At 43.4% G+C, this 25,297-nt stretch overlaps 2 protein-coding genes and 1 long non-coding RNA gene across 12 annotated transcripts in view; 2 read left to right on the top strand and 1 right to left on the bottom strand.

The window, feature by feature from the left end:
• Positions 1–1,464, top strand: part of RAPGEF4 (Rap guanine nucleotide exchange factor 4) — a 153,703-nt gene extending 152,239 nt beyond the window's left edge. For all 5 annotated transcript variants that reach the window (XM_054830896.1, XM_054830897.1, XM_054830900.1 and 2 more), the window contains one exon: positions 194–1,464. In XM_054830896.1, the coding sequence (XP_054686871.1) occupies positions 194–321 (128 nt within the window). In that variant the 3' untranslated portion in view covers positions 322–1,464. The remainder of the gene's footprint in view (positions 1–193) is intronic.
• Positions 1,465–1,543: 79 nt separating this feature from the next.
• On the bottom strand, positions 1,544–12,438 carry LOC129208342 (uncharacterized). Of its 2 annotated transcripts, none has more exons than XR_008577783.1 (5): positions 12,314–12,438; positions 8,535–8,629; positions 7,201–7,307; positions 4,802–4,883; positions 1,544–2,444 (listed from the first exon to the last, which is right to left on the bottom strand). It is a non-coding gene; the product is annotated as an uncharacterized LOC129208342 (long non-coding RNA). The 2 variants fall into 2 exon arrangements; XR_008577782.1 differs by lacking the exon at positions 12,314–12,438 and adding an exon at positions 11,905–12,247.
• The window catches only part of MAP3K20 (mitogen-activated protein kinase kinase kinase 20), a 94,139-nt gene continuing 81,009 nt past the window's right edge, over positions 12,168–25,297 (top strand). Inside the window, exons 1-2 of one of the 5 annotated variants that reach the window (XM_054830905.1) lie at positions 12,168–12,425; positions 19,011–19,200. In XM_054830905.1, the coding sequence (XP_054686880.1) occupies positions 19,042–19,200 (159 nt within the window). In that variant the 5' untranslated portion in view covers positions 12,168–12,425; positions 19,011–19,041. Of the gene's footprint in view, positions 12,426–12,511; positions 12,731–13,348; positions 13,694–18,469; positions 18,758–19,010; positions 19,201–25,297 lie in introns of those variants that run through there. The other 4 variants (XM_054830906.1, XM_054830903.1, XM_054830904.1 and 1 more) reach the window with 4 other exon arrangements.

The raw sequence follows: 25,297 nt of genomic DNA on the forward strand, positions 1-25,297 counted from the left end.
AATTTGTGGGGGTAGTAACCAGAAAGACTATCAGATATGGAGGAAAGGTTTCAAAGAGAGCGATTTCTAAATATTTTCTTTTTAACTCACCAGGATCTGGTGTTTCCTGTGACAGCTTGTAAAGAGTTACGCATTCTGTTCAGGCATTTGTTCGTTTAAGTGTATCAATCCTACATCATTTCTCTTTCACCAGATCCCGATGCAGCCCTAACTAATAAGAACCATCAGGATGTTCGGAGCTATGTGCGGCAATTAAATGTGATTGACAACCAGAGAACTTTATCACAGATGTCTCACCGACTAGAACCGCGTCGAGCATAAACATTTGAAGCAATGATGAGAAATGATCTTTTATCCTGTCAAGGTCACTTGTTAAGAACTTCACTTTCTGTGCTACCCCACTGCCACTACAAAACTAAGCAAAAACATATTCTAAGGTCTTAGGCAATGCACAATGTACCAGCCTGTCAGAGAACTTTGGCTGAGGAAGAATTTATGCACTGGAGTGGTATGGGTGGCCATGTTGTGACCTGTTAACTCATCTTAAAATGTAGTAAATGATTTCTCATATGGATTAAAAAAGGCAAAAGATAAAATAGAACAGTTAGTGAAAAATGCACAAAAAGCTTCTAACAATTCTAAGGGAGGTAGTGTTTTTCTCCCTAATGAAAAATCTGTATTTTATGGTTTATTCTCCAGGTCAGGACCAAAAGTGGTATCAGTTTAGCTTGCCCGGCTACTGTTGACCTCAGTAGAAGGTGTATGTAAGCATCTGATGAAAGAATGTAGGTTCAAGAGAGGTCCACGGTATAGTTCCGTTCAGAGAAGACATAAATATTTCCATTTGAAATAAAACAGATACTATGAAAAATTTCTAATCTTAATTGTACTGCCTCCTACTGCAAGCAGTGTGGCCATTTCAGGACTGACAGGACTGAAAATATTTTGAATGAGGAATAGATTAATCTGTGTTTACATTTTACTTCTTTTTTTAAACTACCAATCAGGTTTTTACAAAATTCCATTATGATAGTAAGGTTGTCGAAATCCTTAGCGTAAAGGTAGCAAAGGACTGGTTCAAAAAGAGCACAATATGCACAAATGGATTTCAAGAGAATAATTTCCTGGACATTAAAACCTTAAACTTCAGCTATAATTAATTGTGGCTGGTTAACACATATTTTCTGGTCTTAAGCATTTACAAATATCTTAATTTTTAGCCAATTGTTTTGCACTTTCAATAGACTGTAAATAAATGTTAATTCATTACATTCTAGAATACTTATTTATGTAATAGCTATTGTGCCAAAATAATTCAGTTTTATTTATTTTGTTAAGCATGTTATGGGAGTGCAGCTTTTGTCTTTATACCTTGTCTGCATTTTATGTGTAGGAATTATGTGATGTATGTTTTCTGTAAATAACATGCAGTACCTTATTAAATGTAATTGCCGGAAAGGTTTAGTCACTGGCCTTATTTGCACTTTCAGCTTCATCCCTGCATGAATACCGATGCTATTAACTGGCTGATACAGCAAACTTCACTTGTCATAGGCTGGGCCTCAGAACCGCAGTTGGCCTATGTCCATTGGGATACGGATGAGCAACTTAAAGCCAGTCAGATCCATCCCTGCCACAGGGGATGACAGTCTTGCAGTGATGTAACACTATGGTTTTATTAGCTGGTTCCTTCAGAGTTTCTTAGGGGGCTCCCTCCCCTCCCCTCTAAAGACAGAAAACATTTAAATCGGAAAGATTTAAATGAAGAAGGGATGTATTCTTCATTGTAGCTATCTGACTAATCAGTCCTGCACGGTCACTAATGTGAGCACTAAAGGTTACCTCATCTTGGAGGGGGCTTTACCTCAGGTTAGCTAACTCGAGCTGAGGCCTTGGCTAATGTGGCACTCGAGGGGCCTCTGGCTTCGGTCACCTCGGGGAGGTCTGTCAGGTCCAGCAGCCATGAGGGAAGAGGTGATCTGGCCTGTACCCTTTCTGCTCCGAGGTCAGTTGCGCTAGCCTGAATGCCCTCAGGATGGCTGTACGGCTGTCGGGCAAGTACTGGTGGTGGCCAAGTGTGTGCCAAGGGAATAATGACGTTCAAGTAGCAAAAGTCGTCCCTATTGCATTCACACCGGCTCTGCTCTGTGAAGCTGGGTGTCATAAAACCGATTAAGCCTGAAATTAGAAGATGCAACTATTATCTCATAATTAAGCTTCAGACATGACCTCATTGATATAGTCTACATCTTGCCTCAGATGAAGAGTTTACTTTTCTTGGCGTTGACCAGGACTGTGTGGAGTCAGTGTACACATAAAGATTTTATTTTTTTAATCTATAAAAATAATTGCATCCTTTTACTCAAAACATAAATTCTGCAAAAGCTGGGAGTCACCAGAGAAATGCTGACACATAGAACTGCTATCTGCTCAGTACCTGCACCCTGCAAAGGAAAGAATTACACAGTTAAGAAATATTCTGCAGCATGATGAAATAATTTATTTTAACTTTGCTGTCTGACTAGAAGTTCAAGATGATTCAGAGGAAAACCAGCTAATAACATAGAGACAAATTTGTGTCTTATTATTTCAAGTGAGAAATATTTCTTATTTCCATTTGTACTGCTCTATGAATATACTTCATATGGCTGTTTCAGATACAGAATCTTCCCAGAAGCAAAGTATGCAGTAGAATAAACTACAGGGACACAATTAATTCAAAAGACGTTTTTATCTTTACAATCAATTTATAACATTTGTGAATTCATGATTTTATTTGTTCCAGATTTGTTCCTATGGTTTGGACTTTCATTTATTTCTGTGTTAACTGGTTTATAAAGCTGCCAAGTTTCAGCTTGGCTCTGCACATCGAGCGATTCTTCATCCATTTAGTATGTTTTTATCCCCTTGGTTTATTCTTTTATTCCTTAGAACCTCTAACTGTTTTACTTATTTGTTGCCAAACAGTCTCTATCATGAAGATATATCCCGGTGATACAAATAGAGGTTTTATGGCACCTCCATATCAACAAACGAATGCAGTTTACCTACTCAATGAAACTGGTATCTGGCATTTTTTTAATTTTCCAATAAAGGGTGCTGTGTAAATAACAAATGTTGCTATCTCTGTATCTAACTCATTCAAGTAGCTCAGATAGTTGCTATGGTGCTGATCACAGTCTACATACCTAGAGATTAAATGAATAAAACTACCTTCTGGCTCTGGGATCCATACTGGGCTTCTCTCGCTCCCTATGTTGACTTTACAACAGGAAGGCAGCTGTTAGTATATTGCTTTTGCTGTATGCAGTCTAAGCGACTGTTGGAATAGTGTGAAGAATGAATAGGAACTCGGGAAACACTGAAATGGCAAAATGCCCATGCTGCCTTCACCCTGTGCTTGCAGCTGCGAGTCACAACTTCATCTTGCTTCAGTGGAGAGACACCCCTTGCCTGCTGACTTGGGCCGGTCTGTAAGCCTGGGCTTGGATGCTGCGCCAACACAGCCAGGCCAAAGCAGGTCAGGGGATCCCCAGCGCTGCACCGCTCATGGTCCATGCTGCTTCTTTAGTCGTAGCACTGGGCCTGATTTTGGCCCGTGCCAACTAGCACCGTATGAAAGCGTCCAGCCATTCTTTGTGGGGGAGCATGCACTTTGGTCCAGTTCCAGTGGGAAATATGGACAAGCCTGCCCGGCCTGTCTCCATCCCCGCCCTGCAGTCCTCCAGCGTGACCCAGGGCGCTTCGCACCTCCATCACACCCGCTTGCACAAACAGCATAAACACTGCAGCACAGCTCCCTCCTTATTTCAACACTGCAAACTGAAAACATATAAACCTGCTTAAAATCATGATTATACCCGAGGGTCATGGGTTGTGCAATGCCGATACGGCTGGCCCGTGCTACCTGGCCACACGCCCCAGACCCCTGTCCCTGTTTCTTTACTGGCAGAGTCATAGCTGCAGTTTTTAGATGAGAGGTGACCAGGAGGCAGCATCCGTGATAAACATCCACTGCTGGGGACCATGGAGCCGGGATGGCGACATCTTGGGCATTTTGAAAATGTTCTGCATTACAGAGTTCCACTACCGAGGCGTTTTTTTGCTCAAGCAGCAGCACAGAGCACAAACACCTCTATTTAGGGCTACAGAGCCTAGAGAGTTGCAGGGTACAGCCCTCCCCTACCCTGGCGCATTTTGCTATTGTTGCTTTGTTAGGATTTGCTGGTTTTCTCGATGATCAGGCCCAGGGCTGGCCATCCATCGCTAGACAGTGCCAGGGAACAAAGGTTAAATCCAGGGAGGCTGAATTCAACACACCAGCAGGCTACAGCTGTTTGGTAAAGGCAGGATCCACAGTATTTTCCCCAGACATCTCCTTCAAACCCCATCAGCCACAAAGACATGATAGTGTCAGATAAAAGGGTTCAAATGTACTTGCAGGACTCTGCAGATGGAGGATTTGGGTTTTTTCCTCCTAAGGAAAATGCTGTAAAGGCACACAGCCTCTGCAGACCATGTACAAAGAGAGAGACAGAGACAAAAAAAATCCCTCTTTTCAAAGAGACACTAGCAAAACAAGCTTTTAAGTACAAGAAGTTTAAATACAATTTAGAAATCTTACAAAATAAGTTAGGGAGAAATCAAAAGGTTTAACCTGCAGGGGTACCAAAAGAGATAATGAATTTTGCTTAAAAAAAAAAAAAAAAGAAATATTTTAACAAAATGTAACGACAGAAAATTATAAGTCTAAATTGTTAACATAGCTTCTTAGTAAGGTCAACTGCATAATATACAGTACCTTAACCTCTTCCAGCAATTTTTAAACACCACGCAGCTTAAATAGACTACTTCTGAATTCAGTGGTATTTCTTCTGGGAGCTCTGAATGCAAATCAAGAGGTAACAGTGGAAGAAAATTAAAAGATGTGCTATTCTCATTTCATTTTTTTGTACTGATAATAAGGAAAGCAGCACAGAGAGTGATACGGCAAAGTGAACCTCTAACTTGAATAGCTTTTCTTTCACCGTTAATCTGAAATGCATTACACCCTGCCTTTTCAAATAATCATAATGTTCTTTACTGTAGCCTGCATTAAAGTTTAGCAGCACAAGCAGCAGCTGTCACCAGAGGTCACGGTATTAGCAATCAAAGAAAATAATGACCAGATTAAAAAGTTATCATTAAAATTACTAAACCAGAAACTTCTATAAGAGCCTATCTTTGCCTGGAGCACAAACAGCCAGCGGAGCCCTGCCTCCAGGGCCGTAGCCGTGACCAGGGAACCCCTGCCACCCTCAGACGTCTCCCTGTAGCAGTGCCGTGGGGCTGGCCGGCCCTCGGTGGGGGTGATGGCCCAGCCAGCCTCAGTGGCCAGAGGTGACCCTCTCTGCCTCTCTCGGGAACAGGCACTGCTGCCCCACACCAACCCCCACAGGACAGGGAGCTCCCTGACACGGCTGGTGGCTAAAACCTCATCGCCAGCTTCTCACCGTGGTCAAAGGCTGTGGTCAGTGTGCTATAGGAGCACCCGGGGTACATCCCCCATGCATTTACCTACACACCATCCAGTAACACGTAAGACTGGCTCTTACTTCATCTGCCCTGTCCACTGCCTTAGCAATAAAATACAGCTCTCATACAGCACCTAACTAAGGAAATAACTTGTAAATTCATAAAATAATGTAATCCAATCACTGTCTTCTTGTTTTTTGACTCGGGTGATGGGAGGACTAGGGTAAAAAGGAAGGTTCTTACAATTAAAAGGGCAAAATAGAGCATGTACAGCTACAAAATCTGCCATTTACATCTAATTGCTGAAGGATATTTCACAAAGGGTTCATTTTTAATAGGTTTGGCACTCAAAGGTAATTTCTGAATTCAAAATAAGCGCAGAAAACTACATGAAAATGCATAAAGAATGCATAATTACTGACGCAAATTGGAATATTTTTCTTGGAAACTCCATGTAATAAAAATGTGACACACAGGGGTACTGGTAAGAGGCTGACCTTTATTTCCTGGCCCTAATCCATTTGGGTCAGAGTGACAAAAAGCAAAGCCTTTGTCACATGGCAGGGGTCAGCCAGTCGTGTTTAATTTTTTTCCTCTTTTTGCTTTCAAATGCAAATAAAGCACATTACAATGAAAATAATGATTGTAAATGAATAACTCAATTAAAGGAAATTTACATAAAGATACGTAGGCTAGAGGTGACAGTAGATACTCCAACATCCTAACAGACAATAATCCATTTCTTAATCAACTTCTGTCAATAATCATAAGCTTTCTGCTCTCCATGGTTTCCTCATTATAGCACCACCTCTTGTGTTTTTAAATAGTTCTTTCTTCAGATGCTGTCCAAGCCAGCAAGTGAATCCGCTAGCTGTATTTGCCGACTCTTTGTGGTTTTTCACAGGTGTACGTTATTTCTGCACAGGAGTACCGTCGGCAGCATTGTGGATGTTCTCAGATAACAGGAAGCCAGTGTTGCCTTGGGTTTTCTTTAGATGTCCTCATTCTCAGTAGGACTGACCCTTGAGGGCTGCAGTACTGGCAGGTTGCTGCCTAGTGTCTGTTTGAATTCTAGTGTTTCCTTCCATTTCTAATTCCTGCCCTAATGTTTCTCCTATTCCAGTTGTCTGACATGTAACTCCTTTGTGATGCTCCTGATCAGTTAGCACCTTTGCCAGAAACTAGTTACAGGTTTGCACAGATTTTATTTTTTTTTTCCTCCCTGTCACAACTCACTGGTGTTAATAGTGTGCTAGTATTTGGGAGGATTGATCACCTTATTTTTGGAAACACAGGCAAAGGTACTGAGATGATATAGCTAAACAGATTTATCTAGAATAAGGGCTTTTCTGCGGCAGTATAATATTATGGACATTTTCTAGTTTTATCTCATCTCTAAATCCAAAGAGAAAAAGATCTGATCTTCAATAGGCAGATTTCTTTCTAATTAATTTACTCTGGACTAAACAAGCAGCAAAAAAGGTAAGCTACTAATACTACAGTATGTCATTAAAAGGAGCTAATATTTTCTTTTTAGTTCAAACCAACTCCCTGTCAATGGTGGCCAAAGTTTTCACAATTCCAGTGGCTACCTTCACGTCCAAGAAAGGTAAATGTACTAAATAGTTAGATACTAGTTAGTTTTAATAAAGAAAATAGTTAGTTTTAATAAAGAAAATAACATACGATGCTTTAAAACAGCTCTGTTGAATGCTCTGTGTTGTTGTCTTCCTTTCGTGGTCCTCAGAGGTGGAATTGTGCCTGCCTCTCCCAACTCCCTACGATCGAGCAACCTACTGGAAAAAAAATTATGAGGGAAATGAAGGGACTGTTGCTTCAGTGGAGCTCACAGTAGAGTGGATTAGAAAACACAAACAGGCATAGCAGCAATAAATTCAGTACAGCTTTAAAACAAAGAAAACAGCGTTAAGCCATATTACATTTTAGAGAAAAAAAGCACCGAAATTAGAACAACAAATTAAGTCTATTGGACCACAAAATTTAATATAAGAAGGAGTATGAGCGCTATATATATATATAATTAAAAGTATGTAATGAAATGGTAATTGAGCAGAGTACTAAGGAGTGGATTACAGCTGAGTATAATGATCGGCTAAAAATTGTGGTGCCAGTAAAAGATAAGAAAACCATTCTTGTAAAACAATCAGGAAATTTATTTCTTGTTAATATTTTGCCATCTCATTGCTATCTCATTGTTAATTATATTGACGTTTTTGTAGAAGTTATATGTGCTTTTATACTGCACACACGCCAGATCGAAAGACAAATAGTGTACAAGCTGTAGCCTGCCAGTTCTGAAAACCATTATGCACAAAGCAGATATCTGATCCACATGTAAAATACCCATCACACACAGGCCTTCTCTGCCACATGAATGCCTGTATTTCATCATTCTAGTCTGTATTTATATCATTCTGTGCTTAATAATTTTACAATTCATCCATAATTAGTATTTCTAATAATGTATATTTACAAATTTATGTTAAATATACAATATAGGCACTTTCACAAATTCCTTCTTTTTTTAATACAAAAAACTGATGAGAAAACAACAGCAGAAAAAATACCAGTTGCGTAGGTCTGAGAGACGTATGATGGTTTGTACAGGCTCTATCTTTCTTCATTCCCCATGAAAATCGAAAACTAGCTGTTCACCCCAGCACACCAAAGACCGGGCTGCTGAAGCACACAAGAATCAGCCCTGGCTGCGTGGGCACAGGGGCTGCACACAGCATCAGATGGTTGGTGTTTGTGGGTGCACACTCACCGTGTCATTTGCAGCAGGAAAGGCAGGATTGCCTCTGAGCCAAATCCAAAGGCAATTCCTTAGATTTTCCACTTGCTAGAGCTCGCTGAGTCCATCTCTCAGAGAGACTAAATGCAGCAAATTTCGGCAAGCGGTACCACACAAGTTCTCTTTTAGTCATGAAACAAACCCTGCTAGTTATGTTTTGGGGTGTAACCACAGAGGTGTGTGATTGCAGCATATCTGGACATACCTGCATGAACTTCACGCTGGACAGTGCAAGCAAAAATAATGATGCAGGGAGGGTTTTCAGGTGAGCCACTCGTGAACCAGTTCCAGGTCACAAACCTGATGGTACAAATGGCATAAAATTAATGCTACCATATTATTACTGCTATTGTTGCTCAAACTAGCTAGATTAACACTAGTGTACGCTAGTGCTACATTTTCTACAGCAATGTGTGTACAACCTTTCATGCTAGTCCATCCCAGGCATGACCCCCACCATGTTTTCTGGCCAATTTTTTAAGCTAGGAACAGAGACATGCCATATCAGCCAGAGAAGCAGAAGTGCTTCAAAGAAACCTCAGTACTAAGCCTGAGCTGAACTCTCAGCCAGTCTTGAAGGAGAATTGAAAAATACAGAGCAGGTGTCCACCTCCAAATTATCTGCGTCTAGAGTTTCACATACAGTTTAAGCTGGCATAAACCTTTGCTACTGCTAAAAAAGCACTTCCACACTCCGTCCCCTCTCAGCTGCTCATATCAGCCCTTGCTCGTCTCCTGCCTTTGCTCTGGCACAAGTCTTTGTGCAATTGCCCGATGACATGCATTCAGATCTGGGTGAAAACGGATTGCTTTTCCCTGCAGTAGCTTTGCCTCTGCAGCCCACTTCACCATGCAGCCGTGCAAAAACTGTGCTGGCAGAAGGCGAGGTGGGCAGTGTGGCAGCAGGAATGGGGCTCGCCGGGCAGGGAGGGGTGTGACTGCTGCTTTTGGCAGGCAGGATGATTTAAGCCACCTGGACGTACGCATGAAACTATATTTTCCATGTTGAAAGGTGGTAAGACGTCATTGCACACCCAGTGTGGCAATAAGATGTAAAGAGACAATTCATATGAACCCTTTCAACTCTAAAATTGAGTTAAAAGTTGCTACAGCTGCCTTTATCCTTTGCCAATTGTTGTGGCTTAAAATTACTTTTGTTAGCTTTTAAATATTTTCTTTTTCTGCCTGCTCCATATAAATTCAAGAAGCCTGAGATTAGGATTGAGTTCTCCACAGCTAACTTAGAGTTTCTCAGTTTGAATTTGCTGCCTCAAAAAGTAAGGGGAAGCCATATTGCCATGTGTTGGCTGATTGTTTTATACGGTATTATGACCACCCAGGAAACTCCAATTATTTTGGTTTCTGATCTTTTCTAGCTAATTTTTTAGTTCTCATGATAATGGGAAAAAACCTTGAAAATATCTCAAGACTCACTAGCCAGAGGGCAGAAAGAATACAACCCCCCCAAATGCACACCTAAAACCTTGTAATAATTCCAGGTTCACGATAGCGTACCACTGGGGTTAGACAGTCCTCACACAAGCTCCTTCACTTTTCCTCTCTTGTCCTCTAATAGAGTAAGTGCAATTACGTGTTTAAACAGTGGCATGTTAACACAGTGCCTGATGCAGCCTCTGCACTCCTATTCCTGGAGTAGGAAATATTAACCACCTCCTCATTTCTCATCCGCTACTGGAATAGTTCATTTCTTTCTGCAACCAGGGCCTAAAGTCAGACTTGATAAATCCCAGCTCGGCAGATACATAGTCCTGGACAAAACACTGGAGGCAAGAGACCTCTGAATGCAAGCACTCTGCTCTCTGAAGCAAATGCCAGTGAATCAAGTGATTTAACATTTAAATAGATTTTAAAATCATTTGACTAATTGGCAATTGCCTCAGACAGGAAGGATAAACATGTTAGTCATAGCATTTAAGAGACTAAGTATGTGGCACCCCTCCTCCAGAGCATGAGTTTCATGTGATTTGCATTTGATAGTTGTGCTTTCTTTTAAAACCTGGCACCTTTGATTGACTTTGACTGGAGACTTCTCCAGGCTCACCAGCAGATCAGTTCATCATAAAGCACAAGCACTCTCAGATCAGGCAGGCAGTGCCTGAAAGTGCGGGATCTAGGGGAAGCCAGAGCACACCCACCTCCTTCGCTGCTTGTCCTGGCAATGCTGAGCCAGCCAGGTGGGCAGAAGGGGGTCACCAGCGCCTGCTTTTTGCCTTTCGTACCATCTTCATGTACTTGTTGCATCAAGTGCTTAAGATCTTGCTGAACTTTACTCTGGTTAGTTATTATGGCTCAGTGAAATAATAGGTCTTATTTTATGCCCAGAAATGTATACTTGTGCTCTACTGTTTTAACTGTTTTTTACCCTCCATCATGCCAAAGTAACATACCTTGGTGAAAAGCCTCTGATGTTCATGAAATGATTGTATTTGATTCATCAGTAAAGTGTTCTTCCATTATTCACCTCAATACCATACATCTTAGTGATGTACAATTAATATGTATGATTCAGTGCAATACTGCACACCTCTTTGTGATTCATTGTGCTACACAGCTGATTTTTATATGGTAGATCTACACATACATATAACAATAGTCAAATATGAGAGATAACGAGGAGCCAAGATTCTCCAGTGAATGCAAAACCACAGTATGCAGACACTGGTAGGTGAGCTGGGGTGTGCGGTGTAAAAAAGTGATGGGCATTGAATCTCGCACGATACCAATACAAAACAGGTACTGTCACAGCCATGTGATATATTTGCCTCAGCAGAAAAATTGTTTGCCCCCGAGCCTTTTGAGTCACTTCCTTTAAGTGTGACATCTTATTTTCAATCTACAAAAAGTTTTCCACAACAGTAGAGTACCTCAATGCCATTAAAATGTTTGGATAAGGAAGAGTCCATGTTGCTTCAGAGGGTGGAAGTGGGTTGTCTATTTTCTTCCTGACCTGGGGTGACCATCCTGAGGGCAGCTGGGAAATACTGACAGGGGACCAAGGGCTTGCACTTGCCAGTCAAGTCCTCCTGTTGTTCCACATTGCTAAAAGGAGGACTGGCTGTCGTGGCACAACCTTCCCCCCTCCTGCTCCTGGGGAGCTCCTGACCCTCTCACCGACCTACACTGACCACACAGCAGCCTGGCAATCCCAGGCGACACCCAGCCCTTAAAGGACATTGCCGCTTGTGGTAACACCATCCCAGTGCTGGTGGCACAAGAACAATGAAGCATATCTTTTAAAAATTAGCATCACCTCGTCATATTTTTAGATAAACTTAGCTATATTGCCTGTCACTGAAGCAGCAATCGAAAGAAGGAACTTGTGCTTCCAAAGCCACAGCCATGGCAGCGCAGCACTGTGCCATGACTCCCTCCATCTGCAATGGCAGGGCTGTGCTCGCAAACTGAAAACACCTGAGCTGACAGGCCCTGCTTGGTCCAGAAGGCTCTTCCTAAATTTGGTGTGGTTAACCAATAAGCAGATGCCCTGCCTCACTTGAAGGCCATCCTCTGGTCAGCCCAAGCCATCCACAGAGCCAATGCTCTGTCCAGCTCACCTCACGCCAGCCCCATCACAGCAGCCGTCGCTCCAGGCGAGGGGTGCGCAGGCCAAGAGGGGCCAGGCGCCTCGTCACTCATCAACTTATCAAAGATGAGGGCGGTGGGCATGCGGCCCTCCTCACCCGCCGCCTTCAGGCACCCTCGGCCGGGGTGGAGAGGCTGGCGTGGGGCTGGGGCCCTGCCGGTACCGGCCGCCGCCTGGCCTGAGGCTGGCCTGACGCCCCACACGCCACCCGCCCAGTCGCGGCACCTCGCCCCCTATAGGCGGGGGCGGCCGCGCAGCCCGCTCCCCCGAGGCGGCCGGCAGCAGCCTTGCCTCCCCCGCGGGGCTCGGCGCAGAGCGCGGGGTGGCGCCGCTGCGAGGAGGCGCGGGGGCGGCGGCGGCTCCGGCTCCCCGGCACCAACCGGAAGCGCGGGGGACGGAGCGGGAGACGCGGTCGCGCCGGTTCCAGCCTCCCTCGGCGGCTCCGGGATCGGCGCCGCTCGGGTCCCGCCAGCCCGCAGTCCCTCGGGGAAGGTGAGGAGAGCGAGGCGCCCCCCGCCACGCCCGGGCTGGGGGCAGCGCTGGGGGCGGTGGCGTGGTCGGTGCGTGTTTCCCTGGGCGGAGGGAGGCGACGGGCAGCCGGCGGTGCGCAGCGCGGCCGGAGAGCGGGGCCGGGCCGTGGGTGTCCCCGCCGGGTTTGACGTTTCCCACCCGCTGAAGCAACTTTGAAAGTCCTTGGAGGGGAGGCGCTCGGCCGTCCCGGCGCACGGCCTGACCTTGCGTCGCCCCGGGGAGCAGCCGCCGGCTGGTCCCGCGGCGCCGGCCAACCTCCGCGGGAGGTAGCGGCGCCCACGCGTGGCCGCGGCGGTAGAGCGGGGGTCCCGCGGGCGCCGCTCGGGGCCGGGAGACGGGCCGTGCCTCGGCGGGCATGGCACGGGGGTGTCCGCCGAGGGGCAGCCGAGAGGGCGGTGAGCAGCGGTGGTGCGGGACGGCCCCACGCGGAAAGGTGCTGCCTGTTGTCTTCCGTGGGGGCTGGCCGCGGGACGCGGGCAGCCGGCGTCTGGCCGGGGCCGCTACAGTCACCCACCCCTCTGCTCCTCAGTCGTTTTCAGACGTGTTCACTTCATGTGCACCTGCCCCATTTTTCTGTTGTTTTGGGCATAAAATCCCTGAGGTTGGGCTTTCAGGTGGGACTTTACTTCTCCTCCGTTTTTTCCTTTTCCCCCTCATTTTTTAAGTGAACAGGCATTCCTTTTTTTTTTTTTTTTTGGCTGTGTTTGCTCAAGTTAGTTCCTTTCCACCAGTATGCCTTTTTTTTAGCGTGCACGTGTGCGAGCCGTCCATTACCCCTCTATCCAGCGTGCTTTGCTGTGAGTTTTAGTGCCAGAGCCATCGGGAAAGCCGTGGATCATTACTCCTTCTACATTCCAGAAGCAGAAATAATTTGAAAGCACTGGATTAACTGGGTCACTGCCTGAAAACATCATAGCTTTCCACCGGAGGCATGTGGTTAGATGTTTTCAGGGCTTTACCCTGAAATTGTCAGTCTTCAGAAGCCTTCTTGTTTTATCTATCAGTAGTGTGCTTTGCATACCGGTGGCATTGTGTGAATAATGGTAACCCTGGAGAGCCCGGCTGGCTGATGGAGGAGAAGGCAGGAACGCTGACAAAACTGAGGCCTGAACCCTGCAGTTTTGCCTGTGCAAGGACCGGGCGGCTCTATGGGCCAGGGTGCAGGTCTAGCTGCCTTGTCTTCCCTGCGTGTTGTTGCGTGCGTACTCCTGGCCGACATCACTGACGAGGTATAATGTATGCAAAGTGAGCAGTTTAGGGTTTCTCTGAAATAAAATGCTTTCTATTTAAAGTGAAGCCTTTAAACCCTTCCATCTCTGCCATTGATACAGCTTGGGTCGAAAATAGTTCTTTTCCTGAAGTACTCAAACTGTTTAGGCTGAGTTGAGCTCTTTTTCCGTAGCACTGATGGTTATATAAATTTAAATAAAATTAGAAATGTTATTAATGGCAGTTATGCAGAATTCTTAGGCTGTGACAAAGGACAGGCTCAGATGTTTTTGCTTCTGTAACTAAGGTAGGCAGAGCCATGCCCCCAGTCTCACTGTTTGCAGGGCTGCTGCTCAGTCCGATTAAGAAAGTTTAGGAATTGTAGGGGTTGTTGACTTTATTTTAACTTATTGGGAGATTAGAAGCTTAGAATCTATTTAATTTGGAGTCGTGCTTGGAGTTTGTTTGCATCTTATCCATCAGCACTTCATGATATGATTAAAGGATCTTTTATTTATAAAAACTTCTCTCTGCAGTGTCTCTCATAGCTCGCTATTATTGTAACTCCTTTTCTGTTTTCTGTTGAGACAAGACAGTGGTTAACCATGTTTTGGCATTTGAGGGTGTGTTTTTTGTTGGGATTTTTATGTTTTGTTTTGGTTGGTTTTTTTTTTTTAAAGGCTAAATAAATGTGCTGCTGCAAAATCCAGGTTGATATGCTCAAGGACTGTAGGCCATGTTGGATACAAAGGATGATTTGGGTCTAAAAATGGATGGTCAAAGATCCTGAAAGCAAATGGGCTGTTTTGCCAAATAAGGAAACTTGGCACATTCTGCTGTGTATTTTAAGATAGCACAAGTGTAGTGTGCTACTACTTTATTGGCAATACGTTGGCAGCGTGCCTTCCTGAAAGAAGCACTGAATCCTGCTTCGTGGAACCACACAGTGAAGTGAGGGCACTGAATTGTGTGGTTGTTCCCTTTAATAAATTACAAAGGCTTTTCCTGAAGTAATTGAATATTTAAGCAGCATCAGGTACATGTGCAAGATGAGGGATGCAATTTCCAGTTCTGCAGCCACGCACTAAGCAAAATAGGAGTTGCAGTTACTGTGCAGTTTATGCTAAATTCTTTCCTGCCTCTAACTTGTAAGTCCCTCAGTGGAAGCTCTTCCTACTCTGGGAGCAGTAGCTGAATGACAAATAGTAGAGTCTTCTGGCTTGTACGTGGAATAAAGCAGAGAGTTGGGCATGGCAGTACTTCTCCTGCGGCACAGGCTGTTTTTGGGGAGCTGGGAGGTACGAGTGAATGTGTCGGGTTCTTCCAGTGTCGCTGTGCTAGCATGCAGGGCAGGGCAGCCTGCAGCGGTGTTGGTTTGCACCTTGGGGATTCCCTCACCTTGGGAGAGTTTGGAGGGAGCAGCAGGTGTGGGACTCCAGCAGGGTCCTGGAGAGGGAGCCCTGCGCTGGTTACTCCCCAAAAATGCTGTAATCACAACAAGCCAGCGATGGCGGATGGTTTCCTATACCGAGCACTTACTACTGTACTGAACTGAGCTCGTGGCTTAATAGCTTGCTGTAAAGTGACTCTGCATAATAGAGTCCTGACATGTTAAAAAATAACCTACCATGTTAAATAACCTACCATGTTAAATACTGCCAAATGCTGCTCAGATCTGGGGTTTTTTGGTATGAAATGAACAGCTTCTAACAGCATGTTCAAATAAGTTGTTACAAGAAAAAAAACCATGCAGGAGAAGATAGAGATGTTCTTGCATGATTACAAGATCATGTTAACTATTAGAAATAAAACAGAAGGAGAAAGTCATCGTCGTCGTCCCCCCAAGATCCCATAGGAATAATTGAAATTATTTCTTCAAATACCTGTCATTGACTGTTTCTGAACTGTCACATTTTCATTTCACTGACAACAAGCATCAAAGTCAGTCAACGTAGCGTTCCCCACTCCTACACGACGGCAGTGGTTAAACACGCAGAACTGTGTTGGTGGGGAAGGACGGTGCTGACGCCAAACCTTTGTTACGCTGCGTGCCTGCATGCAGGGAAATTGCCGTAAAGTCCCTGGCCCCGAGCCTGGAGACCCTGGTGCAGAGGACTGCTCTCCTGACTGCGGAGGTGTAAGATGCAAAGAAGTGCTGCATGTCGTTGGAATGATGCACTTGTTTCGGATGCGTGTGTAAGACTATGGAGTTTAATGAAATACCTGATTATTTTTTTTTTCTTAACCAACGTTATAAACTGAGATTAAGTGTCTTTTAAAACAGGATGACAAGTTAATAACTGTGTGTGGATTTGTCACATGCAGTTGTTACTCTAAACAGTTGTTTTCTCAAACATAACAAAGGGATTGATCTGTCTAATTGAGGATTAACTACCTTGCATCTGAAAACATGGAGTAATATTTAAACAGGTCTGTTCTTTCATCGAGAAGGAAAAAACCATATACCTAACTTAGGTTGTCATTAATTACAGATCTGTAAATCAAGAGTGTCCCATGTAAATCTCCTCTGCTTTCTCTGGAAAAAAAAACATCTGGAAGAACCTGATACAAATCAATGAATCATTCTTTAAATTATATTACTTTATTGTATGATGATGCCTATAGCATCTGCAGCTGATTGCTGAAGATAAATTTGAAATTGGGAAAGCATTAAAGAATGAACAGTAGCTTCTGCAAATTCTTGTGTGCTGGGCACTACATTGCGATTGCATAAATGTTTAGGTAAAGTTTTAAGCAGCAAGGAGGACACATCAGAAAAGCACTCATATTTATCAAGTGTCTGCTGTGCATGTTGTACCATCTTGAGGCCTGTTTTCTGTGAAATCTTGGAATAACATCTTGTTCTATTTAGCGTAACTTTCAGAAGTCAAATCATTTACTTGTTTATAGGGATGATTTGGTTCTTCTGGGTGAACAGTAATTTAAAATAATTTGACAGCTCTTCAGAACTATTGAATTCAGATAGTGAAGGCCAGAAATATTTGTTTCCTGTGATGTATTTTTCTTTTCCCTTGGTTTTCTGTTCCTTCTGCTATCCCAAAGGCAACCATCTGTTATCAGCTGTTCACACTTTCCTGTTTAAATTATGGTCCAGTTGGTGCATATGCTTTTGCCTGTGAGTAACATTACTCTTCTGAATAATTCTGTTGTCAGTAAGGAGATTATTCATTGGAGCATAATTATCAATGTGCATAAACGTGTAGGGCTGTGGCCTTAAACTGTGAGGTCTCTGGGTTGGGAAGCTGACCCGTTTTATTTGTCTATCGAGTGTCACATATGCTTGAGACACCATGTACACAGTGTTAACCTGGAGCAAGTGCTGAAGTACACGAGGCAAATGAGCTTTCATTGCTGAAGACCTGCTAATTAAGCAGCACTGGCAAAGATGGAAAAAGTTAAAACTGGCTTCGCTACCCTCCTGATTTGCCGGACTGACCAATTTCCTTTCCTTTGAGCTTTGTACAAAGAAAATGCGTGCAGGGCAGTGCAAAAGATGACTCTGAGATGGCAGGAAATCTAACAACAACGACGACAAGGTTAAAACAAGAACAAAAGGTCAGCAGAAGAGTTCAGGCACTTATATCGGGGAAGGACCTGGCAGGGTACTGGATGAATGGACTTTATTTCACATCCCACAGTTGACCCCTGCTCCGACTCGCAGAGCTGGGGAAAGAGCGTTCGTGTTCCCTCACCAGAGCTTTGCAGGCCGTCTGTCAGCGAAAGGTGTGCTTGAAGCCTGCTCCCTCCTAAATGGGATGTCTTCTGTAAACATAGTTAAGTTGTCATGGTCTGGTCAGCGCTTGCCTTTACCACCCGTACAGGTGGTAAAGAGATGCAAAATGAAGCAGGCGGTTTCAGAAAAGGCTGTAAGTCATCTTATGCAGTATGTAGAAAAAAATGTTGGTATCTTCATCTCTCATTTGGAGAATAGCTGCAACCAAATAATGCCAGAAATTTCTGGTGAAATGATATCTCAAAATTTTTATCAGATTAGCTGCACAATCAGGAGAGCCAGGGGGGAAGTTATGTCTTTGAGTTTGTTACAGAAGGGACTGGGATGAAAGAGGTTTGGCAGTCGGTAGTGCTAGATGTATTACAGGTGCATTTCCCAGCCACAGACAACACATAATGTGTGCATTCTGTCTCAAAAAGCCCTGTGGATTGGAGGCCCCCAGAAGACACAGTATGGTACTATAGTTAGATCAGTATAATTGGAGGTGTAATTTTCACCAGCAACCCAAAATCTCTGTGTCTGTCTTTTTTTGGCTTTTTTTCAGACCTACCTCTTTCATTTTATGCTGATAAGTTTACTTTCATTAATTGCAAATAAAGTAACTTTTGCTGGTAATTAAAACTATTTTGTCTAAACTGTTACATCCGAAATGATCCCACAGCTGGCTTGCACATGCTTCTGGAGGATGCTATGTCCTGCAGTCCACTAAGGACCTGAGGTTTCCTGATCTTACACCATCCAATAAAAAAGAAACTTAAGATTAGTTATTTTTCATGCATTTAGGTGATAATGTTTCTTGAAATTCGCTATGGGCATAAGCTTTATCACTATGAAATCTCCAAGAAGGACGTTCTGTTCTGCTGGCAGCAGACACGAGACCATCTCTTTAAACTGCCAACGCCAAACTTGGCACAGGCTACAGAATTTCACATATTGTAACGCAGATGAATTACGGTGTACTTGTACTTTGTTATAACATGCAAACAGAACTGAGTCACTCAGGAAAAGACTTTTGCCATGGCCAGGTTTTTCCACATCCTTGCGCGAAGCACTCCTACCTCGCCCCGAGCGCCGGCAGCGCGCGTGGTGCATGCCGAGGCGCTGCTGCCTGCCTGCCTGCCAGCCGGAGGGCTGGCTGCCCGGCCGGGGCGGCGTGCGCCTCGTGCACGGCCATCGCGGTGGGAGAGTTGGCGTGCTTGGCATGCCTGAGCTCCTAGGCAAGCTCGGAGCGGAGAGCACGCTTCCCGTCCATCGGTGCTCTTTGCTTGTGTCGGGGAGGGCAGTGACACACCTGCCTTTTGCAGAGCTGCTTCCAAGGCGTTTGGGAAACGTCAGTATCGCTCTGAAGAATAATTTTAGTCATTTCTGTCTCCTAGTTGCTCATAATAGCTTGTGCAAATTATGCAAACACTTGCATGACCTGTTGGAGTGCGAGTTCCCAGGCTCTTTTCCTCCTGTGCCCCACGGATTTTACTGTAGTGTGTTTATGGCGACTGCTTCTATTTTTGGGGTGGCTGAGCATGGGTAAGAAAGTCCATAAATCCATGGAGAGTATGTGTTAATGAAAGTTTTTCTCTTCACAGGTTTTGCTGTGGTATATTTTGTCATTATGAGATGTCGTCTACCAGTGCTTCATTTGTGCAAATTCGATTTGATGACTTGCAGTTTTTTGAGAACTGCGGTGGAGGGAGTTTCGGGAGTGTCTACCGAGCCCGATGGATTTCTCAGGACAAGGAAGTGGCTGTAAAGAAGCTGCTCAAAATAGAAAAAGAGGTAAGAGTTTACTTTTCATTCACTCTGTCTGCTGTGAAACAAGGACAGAAATTCTTTTCTAATGTCTTCCATCCTCTAGCTCATTGAGGCAAACTAACTTGGGCTTTTTGTTTATTTAATTGCAAAACCCCCTAACTGGATGATGTTACAATAAAGACATGCTGAGGGGACCCCAGCCAAGGGTGTCTGTGATTTAAAGCATTATTAGTTTACTGTTTACTGTCCTCCCCTACTTTTCTTGTTTAGCAGCTCCTCTTTGCCCTGGCCCTGAGGAGGAGGAGGGCTAGCTGCACCTGTGGAGCTAGTAATTCCCCTTTGATACCACTGGGATGTTGCTAGATAGGAAGAGGTAGTGTTCACTGTCTCTGCCTGCTTCTGTTTTCTCTTCTTTACATCTGGTCTCTTAAGAGCTGTTGTTTACATCTGTATGTTTACTATAGGCTTAGTGTGTGTTGCTCGGCGTTGTCTCTTCCCTACCTGCTGCAGGTTTTGATCCTGGGGTTCCACTAGCTCTGAGTAAGTCATAGCTGTGCTTCATCTTGGTCTCACCTTGCTGCGAGGTTTAAGCCTAAACCGTTCTACCACTCGCCTTCCCTTGTGGCATCCTGTGCACCTGGAAAGGCAGACAGGTCCTTGGCAATCCTGTGGGAGAAGGCAGAATTAACTTACTGCACCTGTACCGACTACAGTTGGTTTGAGTTTTTGGTTTGTTTGGGGTTTTTTTTTAAAGATTTTTAGTTTACCTAAGTTTACCCTCAGCTTTGTACAGTCCCAGCAGAGACACAGTGTGTGGTTGTCCCAGTGCTCCGGTCTGCCTGTTGGTCACCACTGCTGATGCAGCAGTGAGGACGCACCAGTGTAGTGATGGACGGCACAGTTACTGGACCGCTGTTCCAGCATGACTATATCTAACTTGTATAAATATATCCTCAAAGTATTTTAGGAAGACAGTTACAAGCTGGAGGACAGCAGAGCAGCACTAGGGATAATATGCTTAGTAAATAATCAGACATCAAAGTTCATCCATGGCTGCAGCAACCAAGTTAGTATGATTACGTCATGCTCAGTGATGTGATAAGCATTTTGATCGTCATTAAGCAAGTTGCTGTCTAAAACACTGTGGAAGGATCTTACAATTTTTCCAGGATGGTGGGAGATGTACACCTTCTGTCCAATGTCAGTTTGTACTGTTCTCTTTATTTCTACTATTTGTTAATATCAGAAGATACACAAAGGCAAGTAAAATCAGTGCTGTGCACTATTAGTAATGTGCTCCTTAAAAATCAACTGGCTGGCAGATCTCGGTAGCGGTCAGTGTGTTTGAATAGGTCTGTTTCTGGTGGAATTACGCAGGAGTCTGTGCTAGACCTATTGCTAGGTACTTCCAAGCATTTTTGAAAGAAAATTTAAAAACAATATTGCTACATCTTGTAATGACATAAACCTTAGTGGAATGGGAAATGATGGGGAAGGTAGGACAGTCGTATGAATTGCTTGACATAGTGGGACCATTCATCAAAAATTTTTTTTTTTTTAAAACAGCCAAATACAATCTTCAGCTTGTAATAACAAGGAACACCGGTTGCACACTAGGAAAAGGAAACCGTATGCTGGAAAGAATTTGGTATAATTTAAGTGTTTATTTAGGGATTAATGAAGGCATGCAACTCATTAAGAGCTCCTATCATGGTGCTGTTAGGCAAATTAGGTTAATGCCCTTGCATATCCAAATGATGATTGAGTCATTTGTAAGAATCAGGGGTGCTTTATCTTGGTATGTGGCACTGGGGAAATGGGTGTTAGGTTAGTAGGTGCAGACCCGGTTCTGTTGTGTTTAAAAGAATGTAAACAAACTGGAGGGGCAGCCCAAGGGGGGACTGCAAAACACACTCAAAGAGTGGAAAGTAGGGGGGCTCTGGGGGTGTGTGTTGGAAGGGGGTGATGGACATCATCCATCAGGATGAGTTGACAGAAGGGGTGCAAGTGCCTTCCAGCACAAAACTCTTTTATTTTCCGTCAGACTGGTCATCATTTGCAGCTTAAACTAACAAGACAGGTTATAGTTGGGAGCAGCTTGGTGTGGGCACCTTCTCTTGAAAGTTTTCTGTGGAGGCAGCAGAGAGGCAAGTGGTGGTGCCTTAAATAAATCTAGCAAGTTTTGCCAGAACTTGTCCGTCAAAAACCCAAGAGAATTAAAAAATAATAGCTTGTTTACAAAAATTGCATTTTCATATGGAGAAAACGTTGGGCTCATTTAATCTAGTGCAAAAAGTTATTACAAGAACTAATGGTTGCAATCTGAAGCCAGACAAATTAGAACGGGAAATAAAGCACAAATTATAAGGAGTGAGGATGAGTAACGCTTGGAGCAGACTACAGAGGGAAGGAGCGAAGATGGAGAATCCTTTCCATCTCTTCATGCCTTCACATTGAGATGTCTTTTTGGACAATTGTTTTTGTCAAGTTGTTGAGCTCAACGCAAGAGCAGCTTGCTGAAGTATAGTGGCCTGGGATACACTGGAGGCCAGCCTCGGTGGCCTAGAGGTCTCTTGTGATCCTGATGGCTGTCGGCGTGTTTACATACGTAGTATGCAGTGTGTTTATCTGCAGTGATGACAATAATGAACATCTGTGACTGAACTGTGCTGAAAGTCATGGCAGGTCAATGGCTTTTCTGATAGCAACAGAAAAATAACTTGCCGTAACTGTAATGTATCTGTGCTTAGCAGATATTTGGATGGTTTGCGTTTAGTCCAGAAAACTAATTGTTACCCTTTTCTGGTTTATTTGAAAGGAAGTGTCCTTTTAACTTCGTGACTGATTGTCTTGTATTTCTGTTAACTGCTGCCAATAATCCATAACAACTGATTAAAGAGAAAACAGAGGAGAGTTGGGAAAAGCTTGCTGAGAGGAATTTTGTGCTAGCTGAGTCCAAGGGCACAAGCCAAGTCAATAGAGCTGTGGTATCATTCTACAAGTATGTTGTATCTGTGTTTCATTTTATTAAACAAGCCAATCAAAACCAGCAAAGGTCTTGAAAGCTTTATATTAGCCAAGTGGCTATCAAGTTCTAACGTGAAACAAAGCAATTTTTGTTCCAGTATATAGCAGCATATCATACTAAAATATGTGCTCAGAAAAGCTTAGGAATATTTGGAAGGGTGTTGCTCAGGAAGATTTCTTCAAAACTCTTTAAAATTTGAGAAACGGAAAGACCTCTGCAAGGCATTAACTTTTTATAGACAGGCAGTAAAATGTGACTGTATGGGAAGACGTGTGTGTTTATGTGAATAAAATACAGCCAAATAGGTGTGCTGAGGAAAATAAATATGCTGCAAGGCCTTGATTAGGGTATGAGATCTGAAACTTTGGACAAGACTTCTGCTGATTAAGTAAACCATAGGAGTGTGTCTTGAGTGATTAAATAAGAGCAAAACCAAGATTAAATTGCCTGTTTTCTATCTAGTCCAAGCGCTTTAGCAGTTTTAGGTTTTAAAGCAAGGAACAGGAGTTCCTTGTGAATTGTTTTATGGAAAATCAAACTATCAGCGTGATATTTGTGATGCATGTGGGGGGAGTAGAAATGTCTCCTGCAGTAGGATGTGCGCTTGCTCCTTTTGCCCCGAGTGATAATTACGTGCATTTGTTGAAGAAAATCGCACACCTACTACTCAGGAAGTTATTTGGTATTTTTGAATTATTGGATAAGCCCATAATTTGCCTCCCACTGAAATGGATGGGAGAGATGGGGCCCGAAGGCCTTATTCTGCAAATTGCTAGCAGTTCTTTTGACTCCATTATCTTGAACAGATAACTGCTGGAGTGAAATGTTACAACCTGTTGTTTTATGCCTTCCCACGTTAGCTGTTCACTGAATAGCACTCGTCTCCTTCGATTGTCTGTACATCTCTGAAGTTGACCTGGTATTTGTCACTGCTTTTGAAGGCCGTGCTTTTGGTGGCTGGTTTTTCTTTTTGCAACTGGCATCTGATCTGGAGTGTGGTTCTTCACCAGGAGATTTATTAGTGCTGTAATTTTACCTGAAATTTGAATTTAATTTTAATGCCACTGCTCTTTGGAAGTGTCCAAAGAGCACTTCCACGAACTGTCTCAGTGGTATTGATGGACAGCAGTATTGCATCTGATGTGCTTGCTTCAGCTGTTACAGCCATGGTACTTGGGTACAAGATTGTTTGGTTTCATGCGGTACAGCCGTTCCTGGAGAACTTCAAAATGCTGGCGGTGGTCTGTGCAAACTGCAGAGAGCGGCGGAAAAAAACCCAGTAAAATGTAACTGTAATCATATTGGGAAATACTTCTGGTGAACTAACAGAACTAACTTGTGGATAAAAGATGTTAAATTGAGGAGAATTAACTGTGCATGCTTTGTTCGGTCATGTCTGTGCAAAGCATTTGAGTTTTATGAGACTCGAAAATAAAAACATGTTTTTACTAGTTTTGATGCTGTATTGCTGGGAGTCTGACTACTATGGAAATTAATTTTATATTATCAGGTTTTCTTGTATGTAATACATGTGCAGTAAGCTTTAGGGGATTTTTTAATGCTTCATAAAACTTTTCATATGGAATATAATGCAGCTTATTCACTTTTTTGATTTCATGATCCACTTCTGGAAGGGATTGTCCAGAAAACATGTGTTGTGCCTGTGCCTTCCAAAGGGGATGAGTTAAGTATAACCACATGCATGTCACTGGACTTACCTCACTCATGTTTGCAGTCCTAAAAGAGATTTTATTGTGGGTCATGAGAGTAAGGACTGGGAATGACTTTCGAGAGTAACAAGAGAAAAACAACAGAGTAAAATAGAGCAAAACAAACCAAACCAAACTGAAATTGATACTTAGCCCTGACAGGACTAAAAATAGTAGATGTTCTTTTTGCTTTTATAGCTGGTATGGGTGCTTGAGTGCCAGCCTTGAATGACTGTCCGCACTGGGACCTGGCTGTAATGAAGGACAATTTTGATGCTTTTTTTTTTATTTATTATTTTATTAGCTCTTTCTAGGAGCTCCTACTCCCTTATCCCTCTCAGATATGAGTCAGCAAATACTGAGAGTCATTCAAGGTAACATCTGCTAGGAAATGTCTGGATTTACCTGGTCCCAACTTGGAGCATGGGGACAACAAACCCGGTGTTTCCAACCCACAGTCCTTTGATGCAGGTGCTGTTGCCAGTGAATGGGGAGAGAGGGCTTAGAGTGTGTGCTAAGTAAAGGTACATAAGGTGTCAGAGTCAAATATATGAACTTCCCAGAGATATCTGCACCTGTATTGGAAAATTACAGTGTTCACAAAACCCAGAAAGGTTGTATATCCCTAGAGTAAGTGATCTCATGGGAACCCTTCCAGCCTCATATTCATTTAAAGAAATACTGCTGTATCTTGTTAACATCTAAAAGGAAATAAAACTGTATTTATTATACCAGAGGGGTGTCTTAAAATGTCTTTGTGTTTTACAGAGTGGTTATTTTGCAGGTTTTTCTGTTTCTTTTTTATATTTTGGTAAAGGAAATGGCTTAGAGCACTCCTCTTGGTACAGATTAGGGTATTCCCACAAGATATCCAGAGGATACTCGGTACCCTTTCTAGACTGTGGAAGTTGTCAGAATGGGTTCAGATGCTCCAGCTGTTGTATATTCTGTATACAAAAAAAAAAAAATCATTTTGGATGGGACAGACTTCTGCAAGAAATCTCTGACTGCTTTTGAGTTTGCCCTACTCTTGGCTTTCATTCAAGGGATATTTTCTGGAGGACTTTATTTTGTAAATGAATGTAATGTTTTCAGGTGTCAAGAAAGTCACTGCATTGGATTTACTTAGTGGGTGCTTTGGATAAGACTGCATCATGTGAAGTGGCATGTGCATTGCAACCAAAATGATATCAAAACCCCATTGGTATTTGGGGTAATGAAAGGTGATGTGGCATTGCCAGAATACAATTATTCTTGGGAAGAATGGACTTTGGTTTAATTTTTGTCTATTTCAAGAAGAAACCATTCCTCTGCATCTCTGTTCCTCAAAACGATCTCAGAAACCTAGCAATCCAGGCAAAGAACTGTGTTTGTCCGTATTTTG

The sequence above is a fragment of the Grus americana genome, chromosome 6 (assembly GCF_028858705.1).
Source record: "Grus americana isolate bGruAme1 chromosome 6, bGruAme1.mat, whole genome shotgun sequence".
Taxonomy (NCBI): Eukaryota; Metazoa; Chordata; class Aves; order Gruiformes; family Gruidae; genus Grus; species Grus americana.